At 41.7% G+C, this 24,808-nt stretch overlaps 1 protein-coding gene across 1 annotated transcript in view; it reads left to right on the forward strand.

Moving 5' to 3' along the window:
- TRPC5 (transient receptor potential cation channel subfamily C member 5) overlaps positions 1–24,808 on the forward strand; it is a 344,513-nt gene that overhangs the window by 142,635 nt on the left and 177,070 nt on the right. The window contains exon 2 of the mRNA XM_070290886.1: positions 14,427–14,825. Coding sequence (XP_070146987.1) covers positions 14,448–14,825 — 378 coding nt within the window. The 5' untranslated portion in view covers positions 14,427–14,447. The remainder of the gene's footprint in view (positions 1–14,426; positions 14,826–24,808) is intronic.

Here is a 24,808-nt window from a genome sequence, read left to right on the forward strand (position 1 = left end):
CTTGCCTGGAGAATTCCAGGGACAGGGGAGCTTGGTGGGCTGCCATCTATAGGGTTGCACAGAGTCGGACACGACTGAAGTGACTTAGCAGCATGCATTTGTATTCTAAATCATATAGACAAAAACTTATAAACCAAAAGTACAATAATTGTGGCTTTTATACTTAGCTGTATAGTTACCTTCACCCATGTTCTTTATTTCTTCTTATGACTTTGAATTACTATCTAGCCTAAAGGAGATAGGAAATGGCAACCCACTCCAGTATTCTTGCCTGGAGAATCCCACGGACAGAGGAGCCTGGTGGGCTACAGTCCATGGGTCGCAAAGAGTCGGACACAACTAAGCGACTTCACTCAGCCTAAAGGACTCCCTTTAGGATTTCTTATAAGCTAGGTTTACTGGCAATGAACTTGCTTAGTTTTTATCTGGGAATGTTTTAAGTTTACCTTAATTTTTAAAGGGTAGTTTTGCAGAATATCAAATTTTGGTTGAGATGGGTTTTATTTCTTTCAGCACTTCAAATGCATCAACCCACTGCCTCCTGGCCTCCATGGTTTCTGAAGAGAAACTGGCTGTTAATTTTTATTGAGGATCCCTTGTCTGTGACAAGTTGCTTTTCTGCTTTCCTGATTTCCTCTTCGTCTTTGTCTTTTGACAGTTTGATTATGTCTCAGTGTGGAATCTCTTTGAGTTTAGCCTTCTTGGAGTTTGTTCACCTTCTTGGAAATGCGGATTCATGTATTTCCTCAAATATACTTTCCAGCACTTCCTCTTTCCTCTCCTTCTGGGACCAATATGCACCTTTTGGTACACTTGTTAGTGCCTCACATACTTCTGGTGCCTTATTCATTCCTCTTCATTCTTTTTTATTTTCTATCCCTTAGATTAGATAATTTTTTTTAATTTAGTTTTTTATTTTTTATTTTTTACTGAAGGATAGTTGACTTACAATGTTGTATTAGTTTCTGGTATACAGCAAAGTAATTCAGTTATATGCATATATTTTTCATATTCTTAACCATTATGATTTATTACAGGATATTGAATATGGTTCCCTGTGCTACACAGTAGGACCTTGTTGTTCATCTATTTTATTTATAGTGGTGTGTATCTGCTAATCCCAAACTCCTAATTTATCCCTCTCCCATCCCCTTTCCCCTTTTGTAACCATAACTTTGTTTTCTATGACTGTGAGACAGACTAGATAATTTCAATGTATATATCTTCCGTCTCACCAGTTCTTCCTTCTACTTTCTCAAATCTGCTGTTTCACATTTGGCTAACACTGCTAGGGAGGCTAACTCCAACCCTGAGAAAATTCCAAGGGGGGGGTTTAAAAAGACAATCAATCCTCTGTGATGATTCCTCTTCTTCATGAAGAAATTTAGTATCTATGTATTGACCAGTCAAAACATATAATCACAATTCTTTGAGAACAAAATTCACATTTCCCCCCTCCCAGCACCAGCAAGCCACACTAACTAACAATATGAGTCGCAGTCCCCATGACTATCTCCAAGCTAAGAAGTAGGGGATTGTAAGCAGTTCAGTAAAAATTCTGCAAAACTCTCTTACCAAAATTTAATAGCTTATTTCTTCATTAAGCACTATTTTGATTAGTGTAAGTTTTTATTAGAGTCCAGAGGTCACAAAAGGTTGATTTGAACTGATGGGTGTTGGTAGGTTAAATCATTGCATTAGTGCAGAGATGGGTTTTTGAAGTTCCCTACTCTGCCAATTTTTATAATGTCCTTTTTTTTAATCAAAAATTTTGTTGAATTTTAATACATTTATTGTTTCATTTAACTCTAATTTCCCAGGTCTATATAAAACTCACAAGACATACTTTTTGTAATTTACATCTTAATTTGTAAGAAGTTATATTTTTATTAGGTTATTTCTATTCAGCAACATAGTGTGCTTCCCTGTTCTCTCTGTCTTATTTTATTCCCATCAGTAACTTCTCTTACATGAATCCTGTTCCTTTCTAGGTAAATTTATTCCTGGATGTCTTCAGATGTTATCACTATTCTGCACTGAATTTTTCCTTTATAATTTCTGAGTGATGATGATTACTGATATAAATTTTTAAAGCTATAGATATTTGTATTTTTTTCTTTCATTCTGTCACCTTACCAAAGTTTCTTGTCAGCTTTTTAACAGATTTTTGAAAAGTTTGTTGGATGTTCTATTATATCATTATATGCCTATAAAGGTAATTTGTTAAATATTTGTAATATTTTCACATCCTTCTCTTATTGCATTAGTCAAAACTTTAAAATTGAATAATAGAGCTGATAACAGCATTCTTGATTTTAATGGCAATGGGTCCAGTATTTCACAATTTATTATGATATTTATTATTAATTTGAGGTAAATAAATTTTTGTGTGTATATAGGTATTTTACTTCTGTTCTAGTTTTACTTCATTCTTTAAATAAATAGGTTCCGAGTTAATATCAATTTTTTCATCTATTGATATAATCATGTTTTCTTTCCTTTTAAGTGGTTGACAGTTACTAATTGTATTGAAAATTTTCTCATAGTGAACCCTGCTTGCTCTTAGGATAAGTTCCACTTGGTCATAATGTATTATTCTTCAAATTCACTTCTGGTTTTCATTTGCTAATATTTTATTTAGAGTTTTTTAGAATGATTTTCATGGTTGAAATTGGTCTATAGTTTTCATTTTGGAGTAGCATTATCAGGTTTTGGCATTAAGATTATGCTAGCTTTGTAGAATGAATTCAGGAGTGTTCTTCCTTGATCTATAATCTGAACATGATTTTAATATCAAGATAATATCTGCATTTTTTAAGTTATGTTGATATACACAAATGTGAAACCACTTGAGCCAAGTGACTTTTAATTGGTAGACATTTCAAGCTATTTTAATTTCCTCTATGATTATTAAGCTGCTCAAGTTTTCTGTTTGTTTGTGGTTTAGTTTTGGTAATTTTCCCAAAGATGCTATCACTTAGGATGTCTTCAGCTTCTTGTACAAGAGAAGCATGCCTAAAAGTGGGTTAACAAAAAGTGAGTTTTCATCTCACACAACTAGAAGTCTAGAGGTTGAGCAGCTTCCAGATTAATTAATTCAATGGCTCAGAGACATCATGAAGGACCGAATTTATGCCATCCTCAGCATGGAAGCTGAGTCTTTTAGGCTGGCTCTCTTCATAATCTCAAAAATGGCTACCAAAGTTTGGTGTCATATGCAAATAACATCATTCAGAGGCAAAAAGGGGAAATATTTCTTATTTTTACATCTCTTTTTAAGAACAAAGAAAATTTTCCCAGAAGCCCTCTAGCACATCTCATTGGGCAGAATTGTACCAAATGTTCAAATCTAGGTCAATCAAAGAAATGGAATTACCAATATTTACTGGAAAAGAAAGTGAAGTCATTCAGTCGTGTCCAACTCTTTGTGACCCTGTGGACTGTAGCCTACCAGACTACTCCATCCATGGGATTTTCCAGGCAAGAATACTGGAGTGGGTTGCCATTTCCTTCTCCAGGAGATCTTCCTGACCCAGGGATTGAACCCAGGTCTACCCACATTGTAGGCAGACGCTTTACCATCTGAGCCACCTTAGACTAATTAAGACTCTTTCCTTGAGGTAAAAGGGGGGCTTCTTGCTTAAGCACTTGGCCGCATGCAGGGAAGTTGGTAAAACACACAAGAAAAAAAGCATAGCTCTACTCACAGAGCATCCCCCCATCTCTACCCCTACCACTATTTCATGTAGTAATTTAATACATATCTATTGAGAGCCTACTATGTGCCAGGTTGTGGATATAGGGTAGTAAACATGACAGATAAAGTTTGCTATTATGGAGTTTACAACCTGTTTGGGGGAGCTAGGTGTTAAAATACTATACAAAAATATAAGCATTTCAAGTAGTAATAAATTCTTCAAGAAAAGCAAGTCTGGATAATGAGATAGAGGGTGACACAAAGGAGCTTGCTCCATTGGAAATGTGTTCTTGGGAGGCTTACTGAAGAGATGACATTTGATCTGAAATCTACATCATAAGAAGAAAATTGATGAACTAGTAGAATAGGATTAGAGGCAGTGAACCACATGTGATAAGGTCCCAAGGTGGTCACATGCTTGAGAAGTTACAAGAATAGGAAGTGTGCTAATGTTCTCTAAATTACCACTGTGATTTATATACCCACACCTGAGCACCTGCTGTGTCCCTTATCTAGAATGACCATCCCTATATTGCTGTGTAACAAACTCTTCAGTTCAGTTCAGTCTGTCAGTAATGTCCAACTCTTTGCAACCCCAAGAACTGCAGCACGCCAGGACTCCCTGTCCATCACCAACTCCCAAAGCCTACCTAAACTCATGTCCATTGAGTCGGAGATGCCATCCAACCATCTCATCTTTTGTCATCCCCTTCTCCTCCTACCCTCAATCTTTCCCAGAATCAGGGTCTTTTCAAATGAGTCAGCTCTTCGCATCAGATGGCCAAAGTATTGGAGTTTCAGCATCAACATCAGTCCTTCCAACGAACACCCAGGACTGATCTCCTTTAGGATGGACTGGTTGGATCTCCTTGCAGTCCAATGGACTCTCAAGAGTCTTTCCCAACACCACAGTTCAAAAGCATCAATTCTTCGGCACTCAGCTTTCTTTATAGTCCAATTCTCACATACATACATGACTATTGGTAAAACCATAGCCTTGACTAGACAGATCTCTGTTGACAAAGTAATGTCTCTGCTTTTTAATATGCTGTCTAGGTTTGTCATAGCTTTTCTTCCAAGGAATAAGCGTCTTTTAATTTCATGGCTGTAATCACCATCTGCAGTGATTTAGGAGCCTCAAAAAATAGTCAGCCACTGTTTCCCCGTTTATTTGCTACGAAGTGATAGGACCAGATGCCATGATCTTAGCTTTCTGAATGTTGAGCTTTAAGTCAACTTTTCCACTCTCCTCTTTCACTTTCATCAAGAGGCTCTTTAGTTCTTCTTCACTTTCTGCCATAAGGGTGGTGTCATCGGCATACCTGAGGTTATTGATATTTCTCCTGGCAATCTTGATTACAGCTTGTGCTTCTTCCAGCCCAGTGTTTCTCATGATGTACTCTGCATATAAGTTAAATAAGCAGGGTGACAATATACAGCCTTGACGTACTCCTTTTCCTATTTGGAATCAGTCTGTTGTTCCATGTCCAGTTCTAACTGCTGCTTCCTGACCTGCATACAGGTTTCTCAAGAGGCAGGTCAGGTGATCTGGTATTCCCATCTCTTTCAGAATTTTCCACAGTTTATTGTGGTCCACACAGTCAAAGGCTTTGGCATAGTCAATAAAGCAGAAAGAGATGTTTTTCTAGAACTCTCTTGCTTTTTTGATGATCCAGCAGATGTTGGCAATTTGATCTCTGGTTCCTCTGCCTTTTCTAAAACCAGCTTGAACATCTGGAAGTTCACGGTTCACATATTGTTGAAGCCTGGCTTGGAGAATTTTGAGCATTACTTTACTAGCGTGTGAGATGTGTGCAATTGTGCGGTAATTGGAGCATTCTTTGGCATTGCCTTTCTTTCATATTCGAATGAAAACTGACCTTTTCCAGTCCTGTGGCCACTGTTGAGTTTTCCAAATTTGCTGACATATTAAGTACAGAACTTTAACAGCATCATCCTTTACGGTTTGAAATAGCTCAACTGGAATTCCATCACCTCCACTAGCTTTGTTCGTGGTAATACTTCCTAAGGCCCACTTGACTTCACATTCCAGGATGTCTGGCTCTAGATGAATGATCACACCATCGTGATAAGACATAGTTCAAATATTGCTTTCTTTTCAATTATCTCCCCAAGTAGAGTTAAACACTTCCTCCTTTGTGTCCCTGTTATATATTAGACTCTATATCAGACTGTAGTACATTTAACTTACTTTATTTTTTTTCTCTCTCTCTGGACCTGGAAATGTTTGAAGGCAAGAGCTATGTCATTTATATATGTATCTTTGTATTCCCTACTGCAAAAATGTCCTGGCTATGACAAATACTAGGTACATAGTAAGTACTGAATTGCAGCACTGTGCCTAGCACTATTATAGGCATTATGGAGCTTACAAAAGAATCTGCTTTCATTGAAGTAGTTCAAAATGTAGACTCTAGAGTCAGAGCTTGACTCTTACCCCCTTCCCACCACTGTGTGTGAACTTAAACTGTGTGTGAACTGAAGCAAATTACCTAACCTCTCTGTGCCTCAGGTTCCTTATCTGGGATGAGAGAGATGCTAATCATAACTGTCTGAAAATAAAGAATAATTTAAATAATGTATGTGAAGCATTTAGCATATACAGTATCTGGCACATAAGTGCTTAATGTTAATTTATTACTATTTATAAATCAAGGAAATTTTGGATTGGTATGATTTGTGCAAATGAAAAGCATAATGTACCACTATGCAGGATGGTCCAAAGTACCTTTTGAAACAAGACGTTATGGTGACTTGACCCTAGCAAAGCATTGCTGAATGAGAAATGAAGAAAAACTAGCCATGGTGTAACTTGTGTTGGCCTGGCCATTCTAGAAAATGTGTTCACTTCTGAACAGCATACTTTAAGAAAAAGTATAGTATAACTAGAAGCAGACCACTAGGATGCTCATAATTCTAAAGAAGGGGAGACTCCTGAGGCAGAGAGACACGAGAAATGAAATCAAATACATGAAGGATTGTCATGCAGAACAAAAGACAGATTTGCTTGATACTGCTCTAGAGAGCAGAACTGTGGCCATGGGATAGAAGCTGGAAGCAGGTGATTTTGGATAGACATAGAGATGCCCTTGCTGAATGTCAGCACTCACCATAGAGGTGAGAAAGGGGTGAGGTTTTCATCAGTGGAGGTGCTCATTAACTGAACAATCACTTAACAAGGGTATTGTCAGGGGGTCTTTTTCACTGAGCAGGGGATTATTCTAGATGACTTTTGAGGTCACTTGTAGGAGGCATAATACCTGGACTTTTCTGGAAAAGATTAGTGTAACTACATTAAAATTAGGAAGTTCTCTAAGTGGTTCTCTTAAAGGAGTCAAAATGCTCTCAAAATCAACATGCAGACACACACACACACACACACATGTACGTACATACACATGTACATACACACAAGCTTCCTCTGACTAGCCCACCTCTGTGGCTATGTACATGAAATTTCCATTCTAGTCACTCACTGGATTGGGCATTCAAGGTTCCTGTTCAAATGCAATTTTTCTTTAGATGAGGTATGGCTTTAAGTCACTCAGCTGTTACAATCAGCTTCTATCACAGTGCCTGGTACATATTCATTGAATGTATTTATTATCTACCATTTACCCTTGAGATTGTATAAGTTTATCAAATTAAACCTATTTTCCTTAAAGGACTCTAAAGAGATGGACAGCTAGACAGATAAGGAGAAGGGTAAGAGGTCACAAGGATTTCACCATTCATGCTCAATCCTTGTGGCACAGAGTACCAGAAACACACAGATACCATGTCCTTCCAAAGGCACTAAATTTTAGTGAGATGGAAAGCTTTCCTCCTCACAAAGGCCTGAGCTGGGCAATGATCTGGGCTGGGATTTGGTGAGACCACTTTGTGTCCTGCCCTTCTGCCCAGCCCATTGATTTAGCTCTTTAAATTGCATCATTTGAACCCACAGATGTCACAGATTCCATTAGACAAACTCCTCTGGCTAGCAGAACCAGAAAGAGGGAACATGATAAGCCCCCTGAGACAGCCTGATTGACCATTCTTAATCTTTCATGCTTGGGAGACTACAGTGGGAGTTCACTTGTAGAATAGGATGAAGTGCTGGCTGGTTTTATTTCATTCAGCTAAAGATATACCTCAAGACCAGTGCCTAATAATGGGAACACAAACCTCACTTCCTGGCTTAGGTTAGTGGCAGATGAGTACAATCTGCCAAGCCTAACTATAAAGGTAAAGTGTTATAGAAAGGAACCTTTCCTATAATCCATCCTCAAGAGATGCCAGAAATTCCATCATTAGTTAACTTATTCCTAGAATAATGGCAGGGTAGGACTAACAGCAAGCATATGAAAAAAGAATTTATCTCAGAGCTTAGAGTGAGGATGAGGTGAAAAGCTGTCAATGAGGGTCAAATGGCACCAGCTTTGGGGACTGGCAGAGGGCAGGGAACTAGGAAAGTCATTAGACATGTTATAAGCTTACAGGTAGACACATAACATGTTGTTCAATTGCTAAGTCATGTCCAACTCTGTGACCCCATGGACTGCAGCACACCAGATTCCTCTGTCCTCTGCTATCTCCTGGAGTCTGCTCAAACTCATGTCAATTGAGTCAGTGATGCCATCCAATCATCTCAACCTCTGCCACCCCCTTCTTCTCTTGCCCTCAATCTTTCCCAGCATCAGGTCTTTTCCAATGAGTCGGCTCTTCACATCAGGTGACCAAAGTATTGGCACTTCAGCTTCAGCATCAGTCCTTCCAATGAATACTCAGGGTTGATTTCCTTTAGGATTGACTGGTTTAATCTCCTTGCTGTTCAAGGGACTCTCAAGAGTCTTCTCCAGCACTACAATTCAAAAGCATCAATTTTTCAGACTATGTGGGGAACCCATTTTATATCCTATGTAGTATAGAGGTGGGCATGGATACATAAAAGAGACATCCAGGCCTCTCCTTTCCCCTCCATCACATCTTCCATGCCCTTCTAAACATACATCTCTTTACTTCCAAGGCCGCAGCAACTTTCTTAATCAAGGAATTCACCTTAAAGTGTTACTGGCTATTGGCCATGTAATTTATTATCCCTTCCAGGGGTAGTTTTTAGGAATAGAGGGCCTTAAAGTGAAGGAATCACTCTCTAATAGTATTTCTCAGGCAACCTCTGGAGGAGAGGTTTTTTCTCTACAGGGGAATACCACGAAGCTTCTCATAACACAGCCCACTGGAAATGCAATAGACCAGATTAATTTCAAATGCAAGAAATGAAAAGTAACACTAGACTCTGAACTGAGTATAGATCATCCAATTATACTTGCTTCAAGTTGCAAATTGACCATGATTGTACTGTCCTCTCTCTTTACTATTATAACTCACACATCTGGCATAGAGTGAGAGTTCAATGAATGTACTTCTTGTTGCGTTCATTAGTATTACTACTAGAAGCAGTAGTAGTATTAAAGCTGCCCCAGTACATGGCACAGTGCCCAGGACATATGAATTATCCCCAAAGTGGAATAATTTATCACTCTGACTCCTGAAATTGTGCCTGGCACTCAACAGGGCTTCAATTGAGTTAGTTCCCTGTGTTCTCACCTTTCCCTGGGACACATTTGTCTTCAGTTTCCCTTATAGCTGTGTCTTGCTAACATGGACGCAGACCTTCCTGTAGCAGTAATACTTAGCCCAGAACCACCAGTGACACCATCTGAAAAGACATCTAACCTTTCCTTCCATAGTAGTCTCTTAAGGGGCTTTCCTGGTGGCTCAGATGATAGAATCCACCTGCAATGCAGGAGACCTGGGTTTGGTCCCTGGGTTGGGAAGATCCCTTGCAGGGGGGGCATGGCAACCCACTCCAGTATTCTTACCTAGAGCATCCCCATAGACAGAGGAGTCTGGTGGGCTACAGTCCATGGGGTCGCAACGAGTCAGACACAACTGAGGGACTAAGCACATCATAGCACAGCCTTTTAAGTGGCAAAGAGGCAGCAAGTGGATTCTTTTTGGTTTGTGTGTGTGTGTGTTTAATTTTTTTTAGTATAATTGCTTTACAATGTTGTATTAGCTTCTGCTGTACACTGAAGTGAATTAGCTATATGTAAACATATATCCCCTCACTCTTGGACCCCCCATCCCACCTGCCCCCTTATCCCACCCTTCTAGGTCATCACAGAGCACCAAGTTGAGCTCTCTGCGCTGTACAATAGCTTCCCATTAGTTCTCTCTTTTACACATGGTAGTGTATATATGTCAAGTGTTTAAGATCATTTTTAATATAGTGAAACAAGTTTTGAGCTGTTGCCTTATAACTTTAGTTTACCTCTAATCCCTGTATTCTATTAATAGCCTTAAAAATATGCCCCCCAAACTATCCCAACTGGACTATGATCAAGCCCACCACATTTGTTCTTGTGATACCTGAACTACCCTCACATTTTAACACTAAATTAATTCTTCAAGGACTGGATAACAGCTATCTTCTCCATGAAACCTCTGAGACTTCCAGCCTCACAGAGCCCTTTCTGAAAACTCCAAGCATCAAATCAGTACCACAAAATCTAGTACTCATTTGTGACTGTGCTAACCCCCTCAGCTAGATTGTATTTGTTCATTAAACATCCATTTGTTGAGCACTCGTCATGTTCCAGACCCTGTGTAAGAGCTAGGAAGGCAGGAATCAAGGTATCCCTACACAAAGAGCAGGAAGACAAAGATGCAGTTGAATGATGTAGAACAAATGTGATCTGAGTGCCAGTGGGGAGCCCAGAGGGAGATTCTGAGGGTATCGGGGGAAGGCTTCACAGAGAAGGGTAGGACCTATAAACAAGATGCTGAAGTAGAGAGGAGTTTGTTAAATGGAGAAAGTAGGATGGAGTCATGTGCAAACATGATCATGAAAGGGTAACTCAGAGAACATTGCTCAGTATGGCTAGAACTTGGGGTGAGAAGGAGAGAGATGAAACAATATCATGGAAGGTTTACTCATTCATTCATCACACATATATCCAGCATCCAGGGTATGCCAGGAACTGGGCTTGGATGAATGCTAGAAAAACAAGATAGATGCAACCTCTGCACTTGAGCTTTAAAGCAAATTGGACTGAATAGACGACTACTCAGGAAGACAAAGACATATGTCTGTGTTACTAGAAATTTTGATTAACGTCAAGAAAGAAGAGAAAAAGCTATGGCTACAATGGAGAGAAGAAGAATATGAAGGAACTACTGTATAGAGGGTGGTTGATGAGGGCATCTCTGAAGAGGTGACATTTAGTTGGAAGAATCAAAGGAAGCTTTACAGGGCAAAAGAATAGTGGGTGAAGGTGCTTTCAAATGACATTAGAGAGGTAAAGAGACACAAGCCAAGACCTAGTAAGTAGATCTCGGAAAGGAGTGTTGATTTCATCACAAAAGCAGCAGGATATGAACCAAGGAGAGTGAAATAGGATCAGCTTTGTGTTTTGCAGGCTAACTTGGGGGTGGTGTGGAAGACAGTCTGGAAGGGGAGAGAATGGACTCAGGATGACTCATTGTAAGTGTGTGGAATGGTCCAAGTGGGAGATGATGAAGGCAGGGACGTTTTTATTTCTTCTGTTCCAAAGGTGACTAGCACAGTGCTAGGCACGCTGAAGGCTTCCACTGTGTTCATGTTGATTAATTTTAAAAATGTATATTTTTGAGATTAGTTGTTTGTCAGTTGCTTCATTTGCTATTATTTTCTCCCATTCAGAAGGCTGTCTTTTCACCTTGCTTATATTTTCCTTTGTTGTGCAGAAGCTTTTAATTTTAATTAGATCCCATACAACTAATCTCAAAAATATACGAGCAACTTATGCAGCTCAATTCCAGAAAAATAAATGACCCACTCAAGAAATGGGCCAAAGAACTAAATAGACATTTCTCCAAAGAAGACATACGGATGACTAACAAACACATGAAAAGATGCTCAACATCACCCATTATTAGAGAAATGCAAATCAAGACCACAGTGAGGTACCACTTCACACCAGTCAGAATGGCTGTGATCCAAAAGTCTGCAAGCAATAAATGCTGGAGAGGGTGTGGAGAAAAGGGAACCCTCTTGCACTGTTGGTGGGAATGCAAACTAGTACAGCCACTATGGAGAACAGTGTGGAGATTCCTTAAAAATTGCAGATAGAACTGCCTTATGACCCAGTAATCCCACTGCTGGGCATACACACCAAGGAAACCAGAATAGAAAGAGACACATGTACCCCAATGTTCATCGCAGCACTGTTTATAATAGCCAGGACATGGAAACAACCTAGATGTCCATCAGCAGATGAATGGATAAGAAAGCTGTGGTACATATACACAATGGAGTATTACTCAGCCATTAAAAAGAATACATTTGAATCAGTTCTAATGAGATGGATGAAACTGGAACCGATTATACAGAGTGAAGTAAGCCAGAAAGAAAAACACCAATACAGTATACTAACACATAGATATGGAATTTAGAAAGATGGTAATGATGATCCTGTATGTGAGACAGCAAAGGAGACACAGATGTGTAGAGCAGACTTTTGAACTCTGAGGGAGAGGGAGAGGGTGGGATGATTTTGGAGAATAGCATTGAAACATGTATACTATCATGTAAGAAATGAATCGCCAGTCTATGTTTGATGCAGGATACAGGATGCTCGGGGCTGGTGCACGGGGATGATCCAGAGGGATGGTGTGGGGTGGGAGGTGGGAGGGGGGTCCATGTTTGGGAACTCATGTACACCCGTGGTAGATTCGTGTCAATGTATGGCAAAACCAATACAGTATTGTAAAGTAAAATAAAGTAAAAATAAAAATTTTTTAAAAATGTAAACTGAATTGGGCTGTTGAGTCTCTTTTCAGGAGCTCTCACGGTCTCTTCTTTCTCCTCTTTTTCTTTATAATGGAGACAGAGAGGCAGGGAGGCATTCTACAATTAGTATTATTAAAGTAATTTGCTGTTTAGTGACAAATGCTTCCTCTAAATGCCACTTCCCTTTAGTCATTGCTGAGTTACTTGAAAGTAGCACAAGAAAATATCAGTGCTTCTCAAGACAGCCAAGCAGCAGTCTGCTCTCCTGAGATTTGGATGCAGAGAGAAATTTGTCATCTGGGCCTGGTCAGGGCAAGAGGCAACACTAACCTTCAAACACTAACTTCCCAGAAGATCACAAGTGCATGAATTGCAAATGCCACTTGGTATAATATATGCCGCTCACTCTGCCAAAGCAGAGATTTAATTACCTGGAAGAGTAAGGCAAATGTTTGTGGAAGCCACATGTCTTCATTGTCTCTTACATCCAGAAGATGAGACAAGAAGCCCTTTATCACATTTCCATTTCTTTTTGCTGACAAAACCGTTCAGTAATGAAAGACACTTAGATAAGTTCATCCAACCTCAGCCTCCAGAGAGTCCTGGAGGTCCCAGGGATGGTAGGGAAAGGGGAGTCAATCACCTCATGGGTCTGAGCCTCATCTGCCCGGGGGAGGATAAGCATTCCCATCTCATAGGGCTAGTACAAGGAGTCAGTGAGAAATGTGCACGAATTCAATCTGTAAACTATAAGGCAGAGCTCCATATTGTGATTCATTCTATGCAATTAAAGGCAAAGACTATCTTTTATTCTTGGTCTCCCAGAGAAAGTTAAACATATTGTAGGAACGCATTAATAGGTTTTGCTTTGAAATCACTTCTATTACAATCTGGCTTTAGATATACTGCATGTAAAACAGATCAGTCACTTCTCAGAATTGAATCAGATAGATTCTCAAATATGTCAGCTGCTTGGTTTAGGTGGTGGAGGAAAAACATCAGGAGGGGCTAGAGGCGATACATAACTATAGTCTGTTGGAGTCAGTACCCTCTTCCCCAGTGAGCAGCAGTCTGAAGAAGGCTTCAGTTCGCATTTCGACAGGATTTCAGTCCAGGATCTGCATCCAGGGCAGCTGCAAATGTAATCCTACAACTTAGCAGAGGCCCACGGTCCAAAAAAGAGTAGGCAAAAATGAGGTCCAACTTTGCATCAGCAATCAGAAGTATTATCATGAGTATTTCCAGACAGCAGAAGGGAAGGAAAAAACTAACTTGTGCCATGTCTCAGGAGGTTTACTCTTTACTCTTTACTGTGATCAGTCATTATCTCATTTAACTCTCACAATAGCTTTATGAGATAGTAATTAGTCTTTAGCATGGGGCCTGGTGTTGTTAATGTTATTAATATTGATAAGCTTAACAGGGCTTCCCTAGTGGCTCAGATGGTAAAGAGTCTGCCTGCAATGCAGAAGACCCAGTTCAATCCTTGGGTCAGGAAGATCCCCTGGAGGAGGGTATGGCAGCCCACTCCAGTATTCTTGCCTGGGAAATCCCATAGATTTCCCACCAGGCTACAGTCCATGGGGTTGCAAAGAGTTGGACACAACTGAGTGACTTACACAAACAAGCTTAATAATAAACTGAAGCACAGTGAGCTTGAGTAACTTCTTTAAGGTCACAGACCTGGTAAAGCTAGAGATTGAACCCAGGTCTTTCTGACCCCAAAGCCTGGGAGTCTTTCTTCTATATACTCCTTTGCAAGAGGAGAAAGATTGTAGCTTTAAAACAGCTAAGGATTTTTCAAGTCCCTAGCAAGGCTGCCTCTGTAACTGACCACTTGAGAGCTGCAGGTATCTAACAACATCTTTGATCTCCCTCTATCTCCTCATTTAGGTTTCAAAATTGCTATGAACTATGGCTCAACTGTACTACAAAAAGGTCAACTACTCACCGTACAGAGACCGCATCCCCCTGCAGATTGTGAGGGCAGAGACAGAGCTCTCTGCTGAGGAGAAGGCCTTCCTCAATGCTGTGGAGAAGGGGGACTATGCCACTGTGAAGCAGGCCCTCCAGGAGGCCGAGATCTACTACAATGTCAACATCAACTGCATGGACCCACTGGGCCGGAGCGCCCTGCTCATTGCCATTGAGAATGAGAACTTGGAGATCATGGAGCTCCTCCTGAACCACAGCGTGTACGTCGGCGATGCACTGCTCTACGCCATCCGCAAGGAAGTGGTGGGTGCTGTGGAGCTTCTGCTCAGCTACAGGCGGCCCAGTGGAGAGAAGCAGGTAAGAATTCCCTACAGCCTTGGAAATAACCAGGGGCAACACAGCATCACAGGGTCAAAAGCCAATGAAACTAAGGAAGGTTAGGAAGGCTGGAGTTGAGAAGCCCTATAATGGCAACCCTTTCCTCTCCAAAATAGTGCCAGTGGTCTCACGTGGGATTGTAGAGCTACGCTCCATGGCCCATACTGAGTTTTACTCATTTGTTTTATCCTTATTAGTATTTGCTGACATATATTCAATACTCAGGCTTCTCAGGTGGAATACTGGTAAAGAATCTGCCTGCCAGCGCAGGATATGCAAGATACATGGGTTCGATCCCTGGGTAGGGAAGATCCCCTGGAGGAGGAAATGGCAATCCACTCCAGTATTCATGCCTGGGAAATCCCATGGACAGAGGAGCCTGGTGGGCTACAGTCCTTGGGGTCACAAAGAGTAGGACATGACTAAGCAACTGAGCATCCACACAACCTAAAATTGTGCTCTCCGTTTCCAGAATATTCTAACTCTTTCTATGCTCCCTACCTCCTGATATCTTCATTTTCTTCCTCTACTAAAAGGTTACATTTGAGAGAAGGAGAGATGAAACACAGACCTGAGTTTTCCCCTCACCTGCTCTTCCCTGAAGGACAGGAGGCCTTTAAACTTGAGTGCTGTGGCACAGATGCAGATGGATCCAGGAACTTACACATATCTCTCAGTTTCACTCATGTGACTACATTGCACCCCTAGATGTTTGGAGTTTTGCCTCTGTGATTCCCCTATCTTCCGAGGAAACAAAGTTTAATACTTTGGAGTTACCTTTGAGTCCTTCCTCTCCCTTGTCTTCATGTTCAATCCCCAAGCCCTGTTGAGTTCTTCCTTCCAAATATCTTTTATGTGCTTTTTTTCCTCTCTAACCCATCTCCCACCACTCTGCCTCAGGTTCTCATCATCTCTCTCCTAGATGAGCAATTCCCCAAGTGTGCTTCCTGGACCATCAGCATTAGCATCACCAGGGGAACTTGTTAGAAAAAGCAAATGTGAAAGCCTCCAGATCAGACTGGATCTGGATCAGACTGGATCAGACATTCTGGGGATGGGGCCCAGAAAGCCCTCCAGGTGACGGTGATGCTGCTCATGTTTGAGAATCCCTATACTAGACTACCCAATCCAAAGAAAGGGAACACCAAAGAATGCTCAAATTACCCCACAATTACACACATCTCACATGCTAGTAAAGTAATGCTCAAAATTCTCCAAGCCAGGCTTCAGCAATATGTGAACCGTGAACTTCCAGATGTTCAAGCTGGTTTTAGAAAAGGCAGAGGAACCAGAGATCGAATTGCTAATATCCGCTGGATCATCAAAAAAGCAAGAGAGTTCTAGAAAAACATCTCTTTCTGCTTTATTGACTATGCCAAAGCCTTTGACTGTGCGGATCACAAGAAACTATGGAAAATTCTGAAAGGGGTGGGAATACCAGACCACCTGACCTGCCTCTTGAGAAATCTGTTTGCAGGTCAGGAAGCAACAGTTAGAACTGGACATGGAACAACAGACTGGTTCTGAAAAGGAGTACGTCAAGTCTGTATATTGTCACCCTGCTTATTTAACTTATATGCAGAGTACATCATGAGAAATGCTGGGCTGGAAGAAGCACAAGCTGGAATCAAGATTGCCAGGAGAAATATCAATAACCTCAGATATGCAGATGACACCACCCTTATGGCAGAAAGTGAAGAGGAACTAAAAAGCCTCTTGATGAAAGTAAAAGAGGAGAGTGAAACATTTGGCTTAAAGCTCAGCATTCAGAAATTGAAGATCATGGCATCTCGTCCCATCACTTCATGGGAAATAGATGGGGAAACAGTGGACACAGTATCAGACTTAATTTTTTTGGGCTCCAAAATCACTGCAGATGGTGACTGCAGCCCTGAAATTAAAAGACGCTTACTCCTTGGAAGAAAAGTTATGACCAACCTAGACAGCATATTAAAAAGCAGAGACATTACTTTGCCAACAAAGGTCTATCTAGTCAAGGCTATGGTTTTTCCAGTGGTCATGTATGGATGTGAGAGTTGGACTGTGAAGAAGGCTGAGTGCTGAAGAGTTGATGCTTTTGAACTGTGGTGTTGGAGAAGACTCTTGAGAGTCCCTTGGACTGCAAGGAGATCCAACCAGTCCATTCTAAAGGAGATCATTCCTGGGTGTTCATTGGAAGGAATGATGCTAAAGCTGAAGCTCCAGTACTCTGGCCACCTCCTGAGAAGAGTTAACTTATTGGAAAAGACTCTGATGCTGGGAGGGATTGGGGGCATGAGGAAAAGGGGATGACATAGGATGAGATGGCATCACCGACTCGATGGATGTGAGTTTGAGTGAACTCCGGGAGTTGGTGATGGACAGGGAGGCCTGGTGTGCTGCAATTCATGGGGTCCCAAAGAGTCGGACATGACTGAGCAACTGAACTGAACTGAACTGAACTGATACTAGACTAGCATGAAAGCTTCTATCTGCACTCCTATCTGGACTCTCTTTCTCTCAAACTGTCCTCAGCAATGACATGGCTTATTCTTCCCCAAATAACTTAACAATCCTCTCATTCCTTTTCATCCTTTCAGTGACTCCAAAGGCTCTTCACTAGAAGAGAAGCCAACCCATAAAGCCTAGCACTCAGTACCCTTCATTAATGATTTTTCTAGTCTTGTTTCCCTCTAGGCCCTTCTAAACGCCACAAGTCAGGAATGTCTCCACTGTCTCTCTTCTTTCAGAGCATAGTAGGGGTATGTAATGGGCTTCCCAGGTGGCACAGTAGTAAAGAACGCATCTGCCAATGCAGAAGACTGGGGTTCAATCCCTGGGTTGGGAAGATCCCCCTGGAGGAGGAAATGGCAACCCACTCCAGTATTCTTGCCTGAATAATCCCACGGACAGAGGAGCCTGGTGGGCTGCAATCCATGGGGTTGCAAAGAGCTGGACATGATTGAGCACATATGTACATAGAGGCATGTAGTAGGAACAAAGAAAATACACAGTCATCAACAGGGAATACCACAATACACTAAAAAGTACAAACAGCACAAACCAAAACCCAACTTGCAAAGTGCTTAAAAAATACTGATAATGAAAACACTCAACATCAAATCTTATGGGACACGATCAAGGCTGAGTTTAAAGGGAATTTATAGCTTTAATACTTGCCTAGTTAAACAAAAAGGAATGAAAATAAGCTAACTGATAACTCACAGACCAGGAATTGGAATTGACAGAGCAGAAAACAAGATACTAGATTAAAAGTTCCTTGGGTAAAGGGCCTGAATAAACACTTAATACGGTGCCAAGAGAGAAGGGGCCTTATCTCTCTTCTCCACTACTATATCCCAGCACTGGGAGAGTACCTGCAATATCAAAGGCACTCAATAAATATTTATTTTATGAATGAATCACATGCAACTGCACTATGCTAAGCATCTCACACCATTTAATCCTCCCAGCTACTCTGGGAAACAGGCACTATTCTGATTGTCCCCATGATACTGATGAGACAAATTGAGCCACAGGATGGTATAAATGTCAGAGCCAGCATTCAAACCCAGGCTGCCTGGCCCCTAAACCCACCCTCTTAAGCACTAGGCTATACTGCTCCCCTGGCTGTCTGAGTTAAGTCTGAGAACTCCCAGCACAGGAGTTTTGAGACAGGGTACCTCAGTGGAGGGGGAGAAGGAAATGGCAATCCACTCCAGTATTCTTTCCTTGAGAATCCTATGGACAGAGGAGTCCATGGGGTCACAAAGAGTCGGACACGACTGAGTGACTAACACATACACACACACACACACACACACACACACACACACACACACACATATATCACTGGAGGATGAATGACCTCTCTGGAAAGGACAGGTCTATAGGATTTGGATATACAGCAAAGCAGACCACTCCCAGTCCACATCACCATCCCCATCACAACTGATTTGTTCTGGGCCCCTTTTGTCTAGAGCCCTGCTTAGTGTCTGGGTGATTTAATGTGCTAATCTCAACTAAGACTTCCTCAGCTACTCCCCTCCATGATGATCTTGCCCACCTCTGAAATGATGTAGCCGTTGACTCTACCCTTCACTTGATACCAAGCACATAGCACATATGTATGGTCAGCCTTACTTCAAGCACATGTACTGTGACAACAAGCACATAGTAAATATGTAAGGTCAGCCTTACTTGTGGAAAGAAGCTAGCCTTACTAGACTTCTTAATTAGATGGTTTCTTAAATGGGAGGCATAATCTAATTATGCCCCACTGTTTTCATGTATCTGCCATCTGCACCTGACCCAGTGCCTAGTATATAATGGGTGACAGATAAATACTTACTGATGAGCAAGAAGGGCTTATGTGTATCTCTTGGAAAAGCACATAGCTAGCTGCTTGAACAAGACATCCTGGACTTTCATATTCAATCCCATTTAGCATCATAACTGTTTTGAAAGAGTGCAGAGCACAGAAGAGTTTCCAAAGAGGACACTACCAATAGCAGCCCCATTCCTGAGTTTGGAAAGTAGGCCAAATCCTAACATGATGGGCTCCCCCTCGTCCTGGTGGCTCAGATAGTAAAGAATCCACCTGCCAGTGCAGGAGACCTGGGTTCGATCCTTGGATTGAGAAGATCCCCTAGAGAAGGGAATGGCAACCCACTCTAGTATTCTTGCCTAAAGTTTTCCATAGACAGAGGAGCCTGGTGGGCTACAGTCCATAGGGTCACAGAGAGTCAGACATGACAGAGATTAACACTTCTACTTTCCCTTTTCCCATCAGTCCCCATTGCTCTAGAAACCCTGAGGAAGAAAGGCACCTGGCAAACTCATTCTAAAGTATTGGATTGGCCAAAAAGTTCATTAGTTTTAAGTTAAAATAAAAGACATCTTTTCCTTTTCAAGAAATGTATTGAACAATGTATTCGTTGAACAAACGTTTTGGCCAACCCAGTATAATTTAAGGCATGATCCTCCCCTTCATAAAAGCAGTGCTTAACTCACAGGAATGAAGCACTGCTGGTGGAATGTCAGGGTTATGAAACCTGGGTGAAGCTATTTGGGACAGGCTGTTTTTCACCAAGTTTCTTCCAGAATCACCGAGAATATAAGACCTTCTTTGTCCACACTCAAATATCATACCATATATATAAATCCACAAAGCCATTAGCTCCCTCCCCAGGTCTGTTGAGCAGCTTTCTCTTCCCTTTCTCTTCTCATACAACCCCTATGAGCAGTTGGTGCTAAATTGCATTTTCTGCCATTGCTCTGACAATTGCTGTGATAAGTCATATATCAGTAACTATAACAACAGGCTGTCACAGTGCTGGAGCTCTGCCTTTCTGGGAGATAGAAACAAGATTTGTTTACCTGGGAGCATTCAGGGATGTGAGCAAACACAGGACTCCTAAAGGGCCTCAGGTCCAGCTGGGCAGGTGACTCTCAGGAAGGCACTTCTCCTATACACAGAATCCAAACACCTGACCCTTTTCACAGAGGCCCTCCCCTAGCTCACTAAAGGACTGGGAACAGCTGAGCTCCCTCAGTCTTGGCTGCATAAACTAGTGCCCTCTATAGATTTACTGACAAAGAAGTTTGCCTTCAGGCTGGCAACCAGACACCCTTTGCTCAACCCTGGCCCCAGACCATCATGCTCTTCTTCCTCTTCTAGCCTATCAAAAACTGCTCTCAAATGAAGACCAGAGGCTGGGCGTAAATGGCTGATACTGGCTTCAAGTATTGGCACTCACAGGGACACCTGCATCTTTAATAGGGACCAAATCTTAAAGTTAAAATGGTAATGCTCTATCAGATAAAATTTCCTAAAGCAGACAATAAGTAGAAGACTGTGTGTGTGTGTGTGTGTGTGCGCGTGTGCGCGCACGCGTGCGTGTGTATTATTCTGTGGTCTTCTTGCTACTCTAGAAAACCAACCCTCTTGGTAGCATCCACTCCCTAACCACTACAGCCTATTCCCTTAGGGATAGATGTTGGCCACCTGGGGGACTTGGGATTCCTTGGGGGTGAACACTGAAATAAATCTCATTATTCTCTGCAGTCTCTCAAAACTGTTTATACAGAAGGTTTAATACAACCTATTTCTTGTCCATCAAACCTTGCTCCCTTTACCCACTGAATCTTGGAACTGACAGGGTAGCATCATCAGTAGGGGAAGCAAATCCAGTTCCAGTCCCATGAGGAGCCTTGAATCTGTCTATGGTTAAAACTGGCTCAAAGATCAAGCTTTGTGCTATGGAAAACTTGTCAAAATGAAGACGCCTAAACCCTGTTGCATCAGAGAAGGCAATGGCACCCCACTCCAGTACTCTTGCCTGGGAAATCCCATGGGTGGAGGAGCCTGGTAGGCTGCAGTCCATAGGGTCAAGAAGAGTCGGACATGACTGAGCAACTTCCCCTTCTCTTTTCCCTTTCATGCATTGGAGAAGGAAATGGCAACCCACTGCAGTGTTCTTGCCTGGAGAATCCCAGGGACGGGGGAGCCTGGTGGGCTGCCATCTGTGGGGTTGCACAGAGTCGGACATGACTGAAGTGATTTAGCAGCAGCAGCAAATCCTGTTGCATAACTACAGAATCAGAATCTTGGGAATTTGGGCCTGGAATCAGCATTTTTATAATTTTTAGTTTGTACTTGGGTATAGTTGATTAGCAAACAATGTTGTGATAGTTTCAGGTGAACAGCAAAGGGACTTGGCCATACATATACATGTATCCTTTCTCCCCCAAACTCCCCTCCCATCTAGGCTGCCACATAACATTGAGCAGAGTTCCCTGTGCTATACAGTAGTTCGTTGTTGGTTGTCCATTTTAAATATAACAATGTGTACATGTTCATCCCAAACTCCCTAACCATCCCTTCTCTCGATCCTTCCCCTTCCCCCAGCAACCATAAGTTCATTGTCTAAGTCTGCGAGTTTCTTTCTGTTTTGTAAGTAAGAAATGATACAAATGGAACCAGCATTTTAATAAGCCCACTCCCACCCATATCCAGGAAAGAGGTCTATGTGCCTCTCTGGATTTGTTCCCTACAGCTGTCATAACTAATTACTACAAACTGGGTGGCTTAAAGTAAGAGTATTCTCTCACAGTTCAAGAGCCCGGAAGTCTGAAATGCAGGTGTTGGCAGACTTGGCTTCTTCTGGAGGCTCTAAGAAAGAATCTCCCATGCCTGGGTTTGTAGCTGTATCACTCCAATCTCTGCCTCCATCATCACATGCAGTTCTCCTCGGTGTCCTTCTTCTGTGTGTCTGTGTCCAAACCCTCTCCTCTCTCCTTGATAGAGACACCAGTCATTTGATTAAGGGCCCACCATAATCCTGAACTACCTCATTGTAACCTGATTACATCTGCAAACACCTTTTTTTCCATAGAAGGTCACATTCATAGGTGCCAGGTATTAAGACTTGAACATATCTTTTGAGGGGGATACAATCCAACCCACTACACTTTCAGTGAGAAATACTAGTCTAGACAAGTGGTTTTCAAACATTTCCAGTCCCTGAAGAGCAAGCAGAACTAGAAAACCACTGCTCTAGAAGACAGAATGACAGATTCTATTCCTGAGGTTGAGATGTTAGCCAGCTTATAGCTAACAGACTGACTGACCTTGGGCAAGTCCTAAGGTCTTTTCCAAGTGTCCAGTTATTGAATCATCCTATAGCTCAATTTCCTCATCTATAAAATGAAGCTAACAATATCCATGCCTACTTAATATAGAGGCCTGTTTTGAGGAAGAAATAAGATAAAGATATATTAAAGTTTTTGGAAACAAAATTTCATGCTAGATAGAGTTCAGTGACTATTATTTCCGGCTTCACTCCATCAGTTTGACTTAGCCTGTTATGCTGTGTGGAGAGACCAGCTGGCAAGTGGCATTCACCACTAGGCACTGCCAGTACTACAGTGAAAGGGAGAGGCTGGTGAGCGAGCTGGCCCAGCCCACAGATTACCTCCTTCTCCCTGGCCTTGATGACGGTCGTCTCCCTCCTGCTGCCATGACCTCACAGTCGTCACTCCTCATTCACTGGAGTCTATGGGTTTGAGCAACAGGGAGGTAGAGCTGCTGTCCTCGGCCTCAACAGCCCACCCAAGCCATTTTCTTTCTTGGTCACTTGCATCAATGCAGGCAAGGTGGAAAGAGGCCCAGCCAACCTTCTCCCCATGGCCCACCTCTCTGGGCTCTGCCATAATTACTCATTTGTCTGTGGCAGATGGCTTCAAATTAAAATTGGTCTCAAAGATGAGTTAGCGAGATTAAGTCTCAACAACACGATAAGTTGTTTGTGTTTAGACTGTAGAAAATCAGCAACAAAGCACTTGCTTCTCCCTTCCCCTATCTGACCCTTGGTCCCACAGAGAGATCGCAGAGCACAGAAGGGAAACTGAGGGCCTGGGAAAAGGTGAATGATGCATAGAGAGGGGTCCTACAGTTTCTGACCTATAAATCTCAAACACTCAATATGAGAGAAGAAAGGAGAGAATGGCAAAAGTCACCCTGCTATTTACAGGCAGCTTGAAGTGGTAGAAGGATCAGAAGCTTTGGAGTCTTAGTTGTTTTAGTAGGTTTGCTTCCTTGGATAAGTCACTTAATCTCACCAAATCTCAGTTTCTTCATCTGTAAATGGGAATGATGATGGAGCCTACTTCAGAGTTCTAGTGAAAACTAAATGAAATAATCCATGTATATTACTTAGAACAATGTTTGACATAGTGAATACTCAATATATGGGCAGTTGTGCTATTCCTGTTCCTACTAGTTGAAACCACGCTGATATTTTCTACTGCCTAATATCATTTACTCATTTTAAATATTTATTTATTTTGCTGCTCCATGTCTGAGGTGCGGCATGCAGCATCTTTAGTTGTGGCATGCGAACTCTTAGTTGCGGTATATGTGATCTAGTTCCCTGACGAGGGATCTTACCCAAGCCCCCTGCATTTGGAGTGTAGAGTCTCAGCCACTGGATCACCAGGGAAGTGCTTCATTTATTCATTTTTAAATATATATAAAGCACATACTAGCACACAGTGGCTAAGAGTTCAGACTGCAAGACCTTAGGAAAGTTGTTTGTCCTAATTGAGCATGTTTTCTTACCTATGTAGTGAGGTTAATATTACCTACCTCATCAGTTGTTGCAAGATTTAAATGAGAATTATTTTTTAACATCTGATACACTTTGTGGCACATAGGATTCAATAATGATACTCATATCATTAGAATTAATACAAAATATTATTAACCCTTTGGTACCTGAATTGCCCAATATAACAGTAGGTATTTATCACTATAATAATCTGAGTTACAGCTTTAATTTTACGAGTCTCATTCCAGGGTCAAAGAGCTAGGCCAGAAACCTGGGTAGTGTCAATCAAGTCAAGAAAATAAATCAGCCACTTCATTGGAAGAAAATGTCAGAATGACCGCATCGCAGCACATTAACCAAAATGATGAAGTGAATTCTCTCCTCTCCCATATCTGTGTTGACTTTCTGTTGACATAGTCTACTTCACTCACAGAGCAGAATCATAGAGTTTAGAGGTCATTTGGTCTAAAGTGATGTGCCCAGGGTCCCTCAGCTGAGCCAAAACTGACACAAAAGCTTCCTGTCTCCCAAGCCACTGTTTCTACTCCCCTATGCCACCACCAAGGAATCATCAGAAGCAGTAACATTTACAACAAAGTTGAAAATCACCAAAACAGTTACACGTAGTGTCTATCTAAAACAACTCATTCATGACAGAATTCCAGCGAATGATTCATTCTCTTTAGTTTGATTCAAGTTTCTATGTGAGTACTAATCATATGCCTCACAATAAAACTGAAAGACACAGTGAGTGCCCTCAAGAAATGGATAGTCTCGTGGGGAGAAAAGATATGCACAGGCTGTCCAACCCATTCACCCCTCCCAGTGGGCCTGGCCTCCTGTGTTCCAAGGGACACAAAAGACTTAACCTAG

This window comes from Ovis canadensis, chromosome X, assembly GCF_042477335.2.
Source record: "Ovis canadensis isolate MfBH-ARS-UI-01 breed Bighorn chromosome X, ARS-UI_OviCan_v2, whole genome shotgun sequence".
Taxonomy (NCBI): domain Eukaryota; kingdom Metazoa; phylum Chordata; class Mammalia; order Artiodactyla; family Bovidae; genus Ovis; species Ovis canadensis.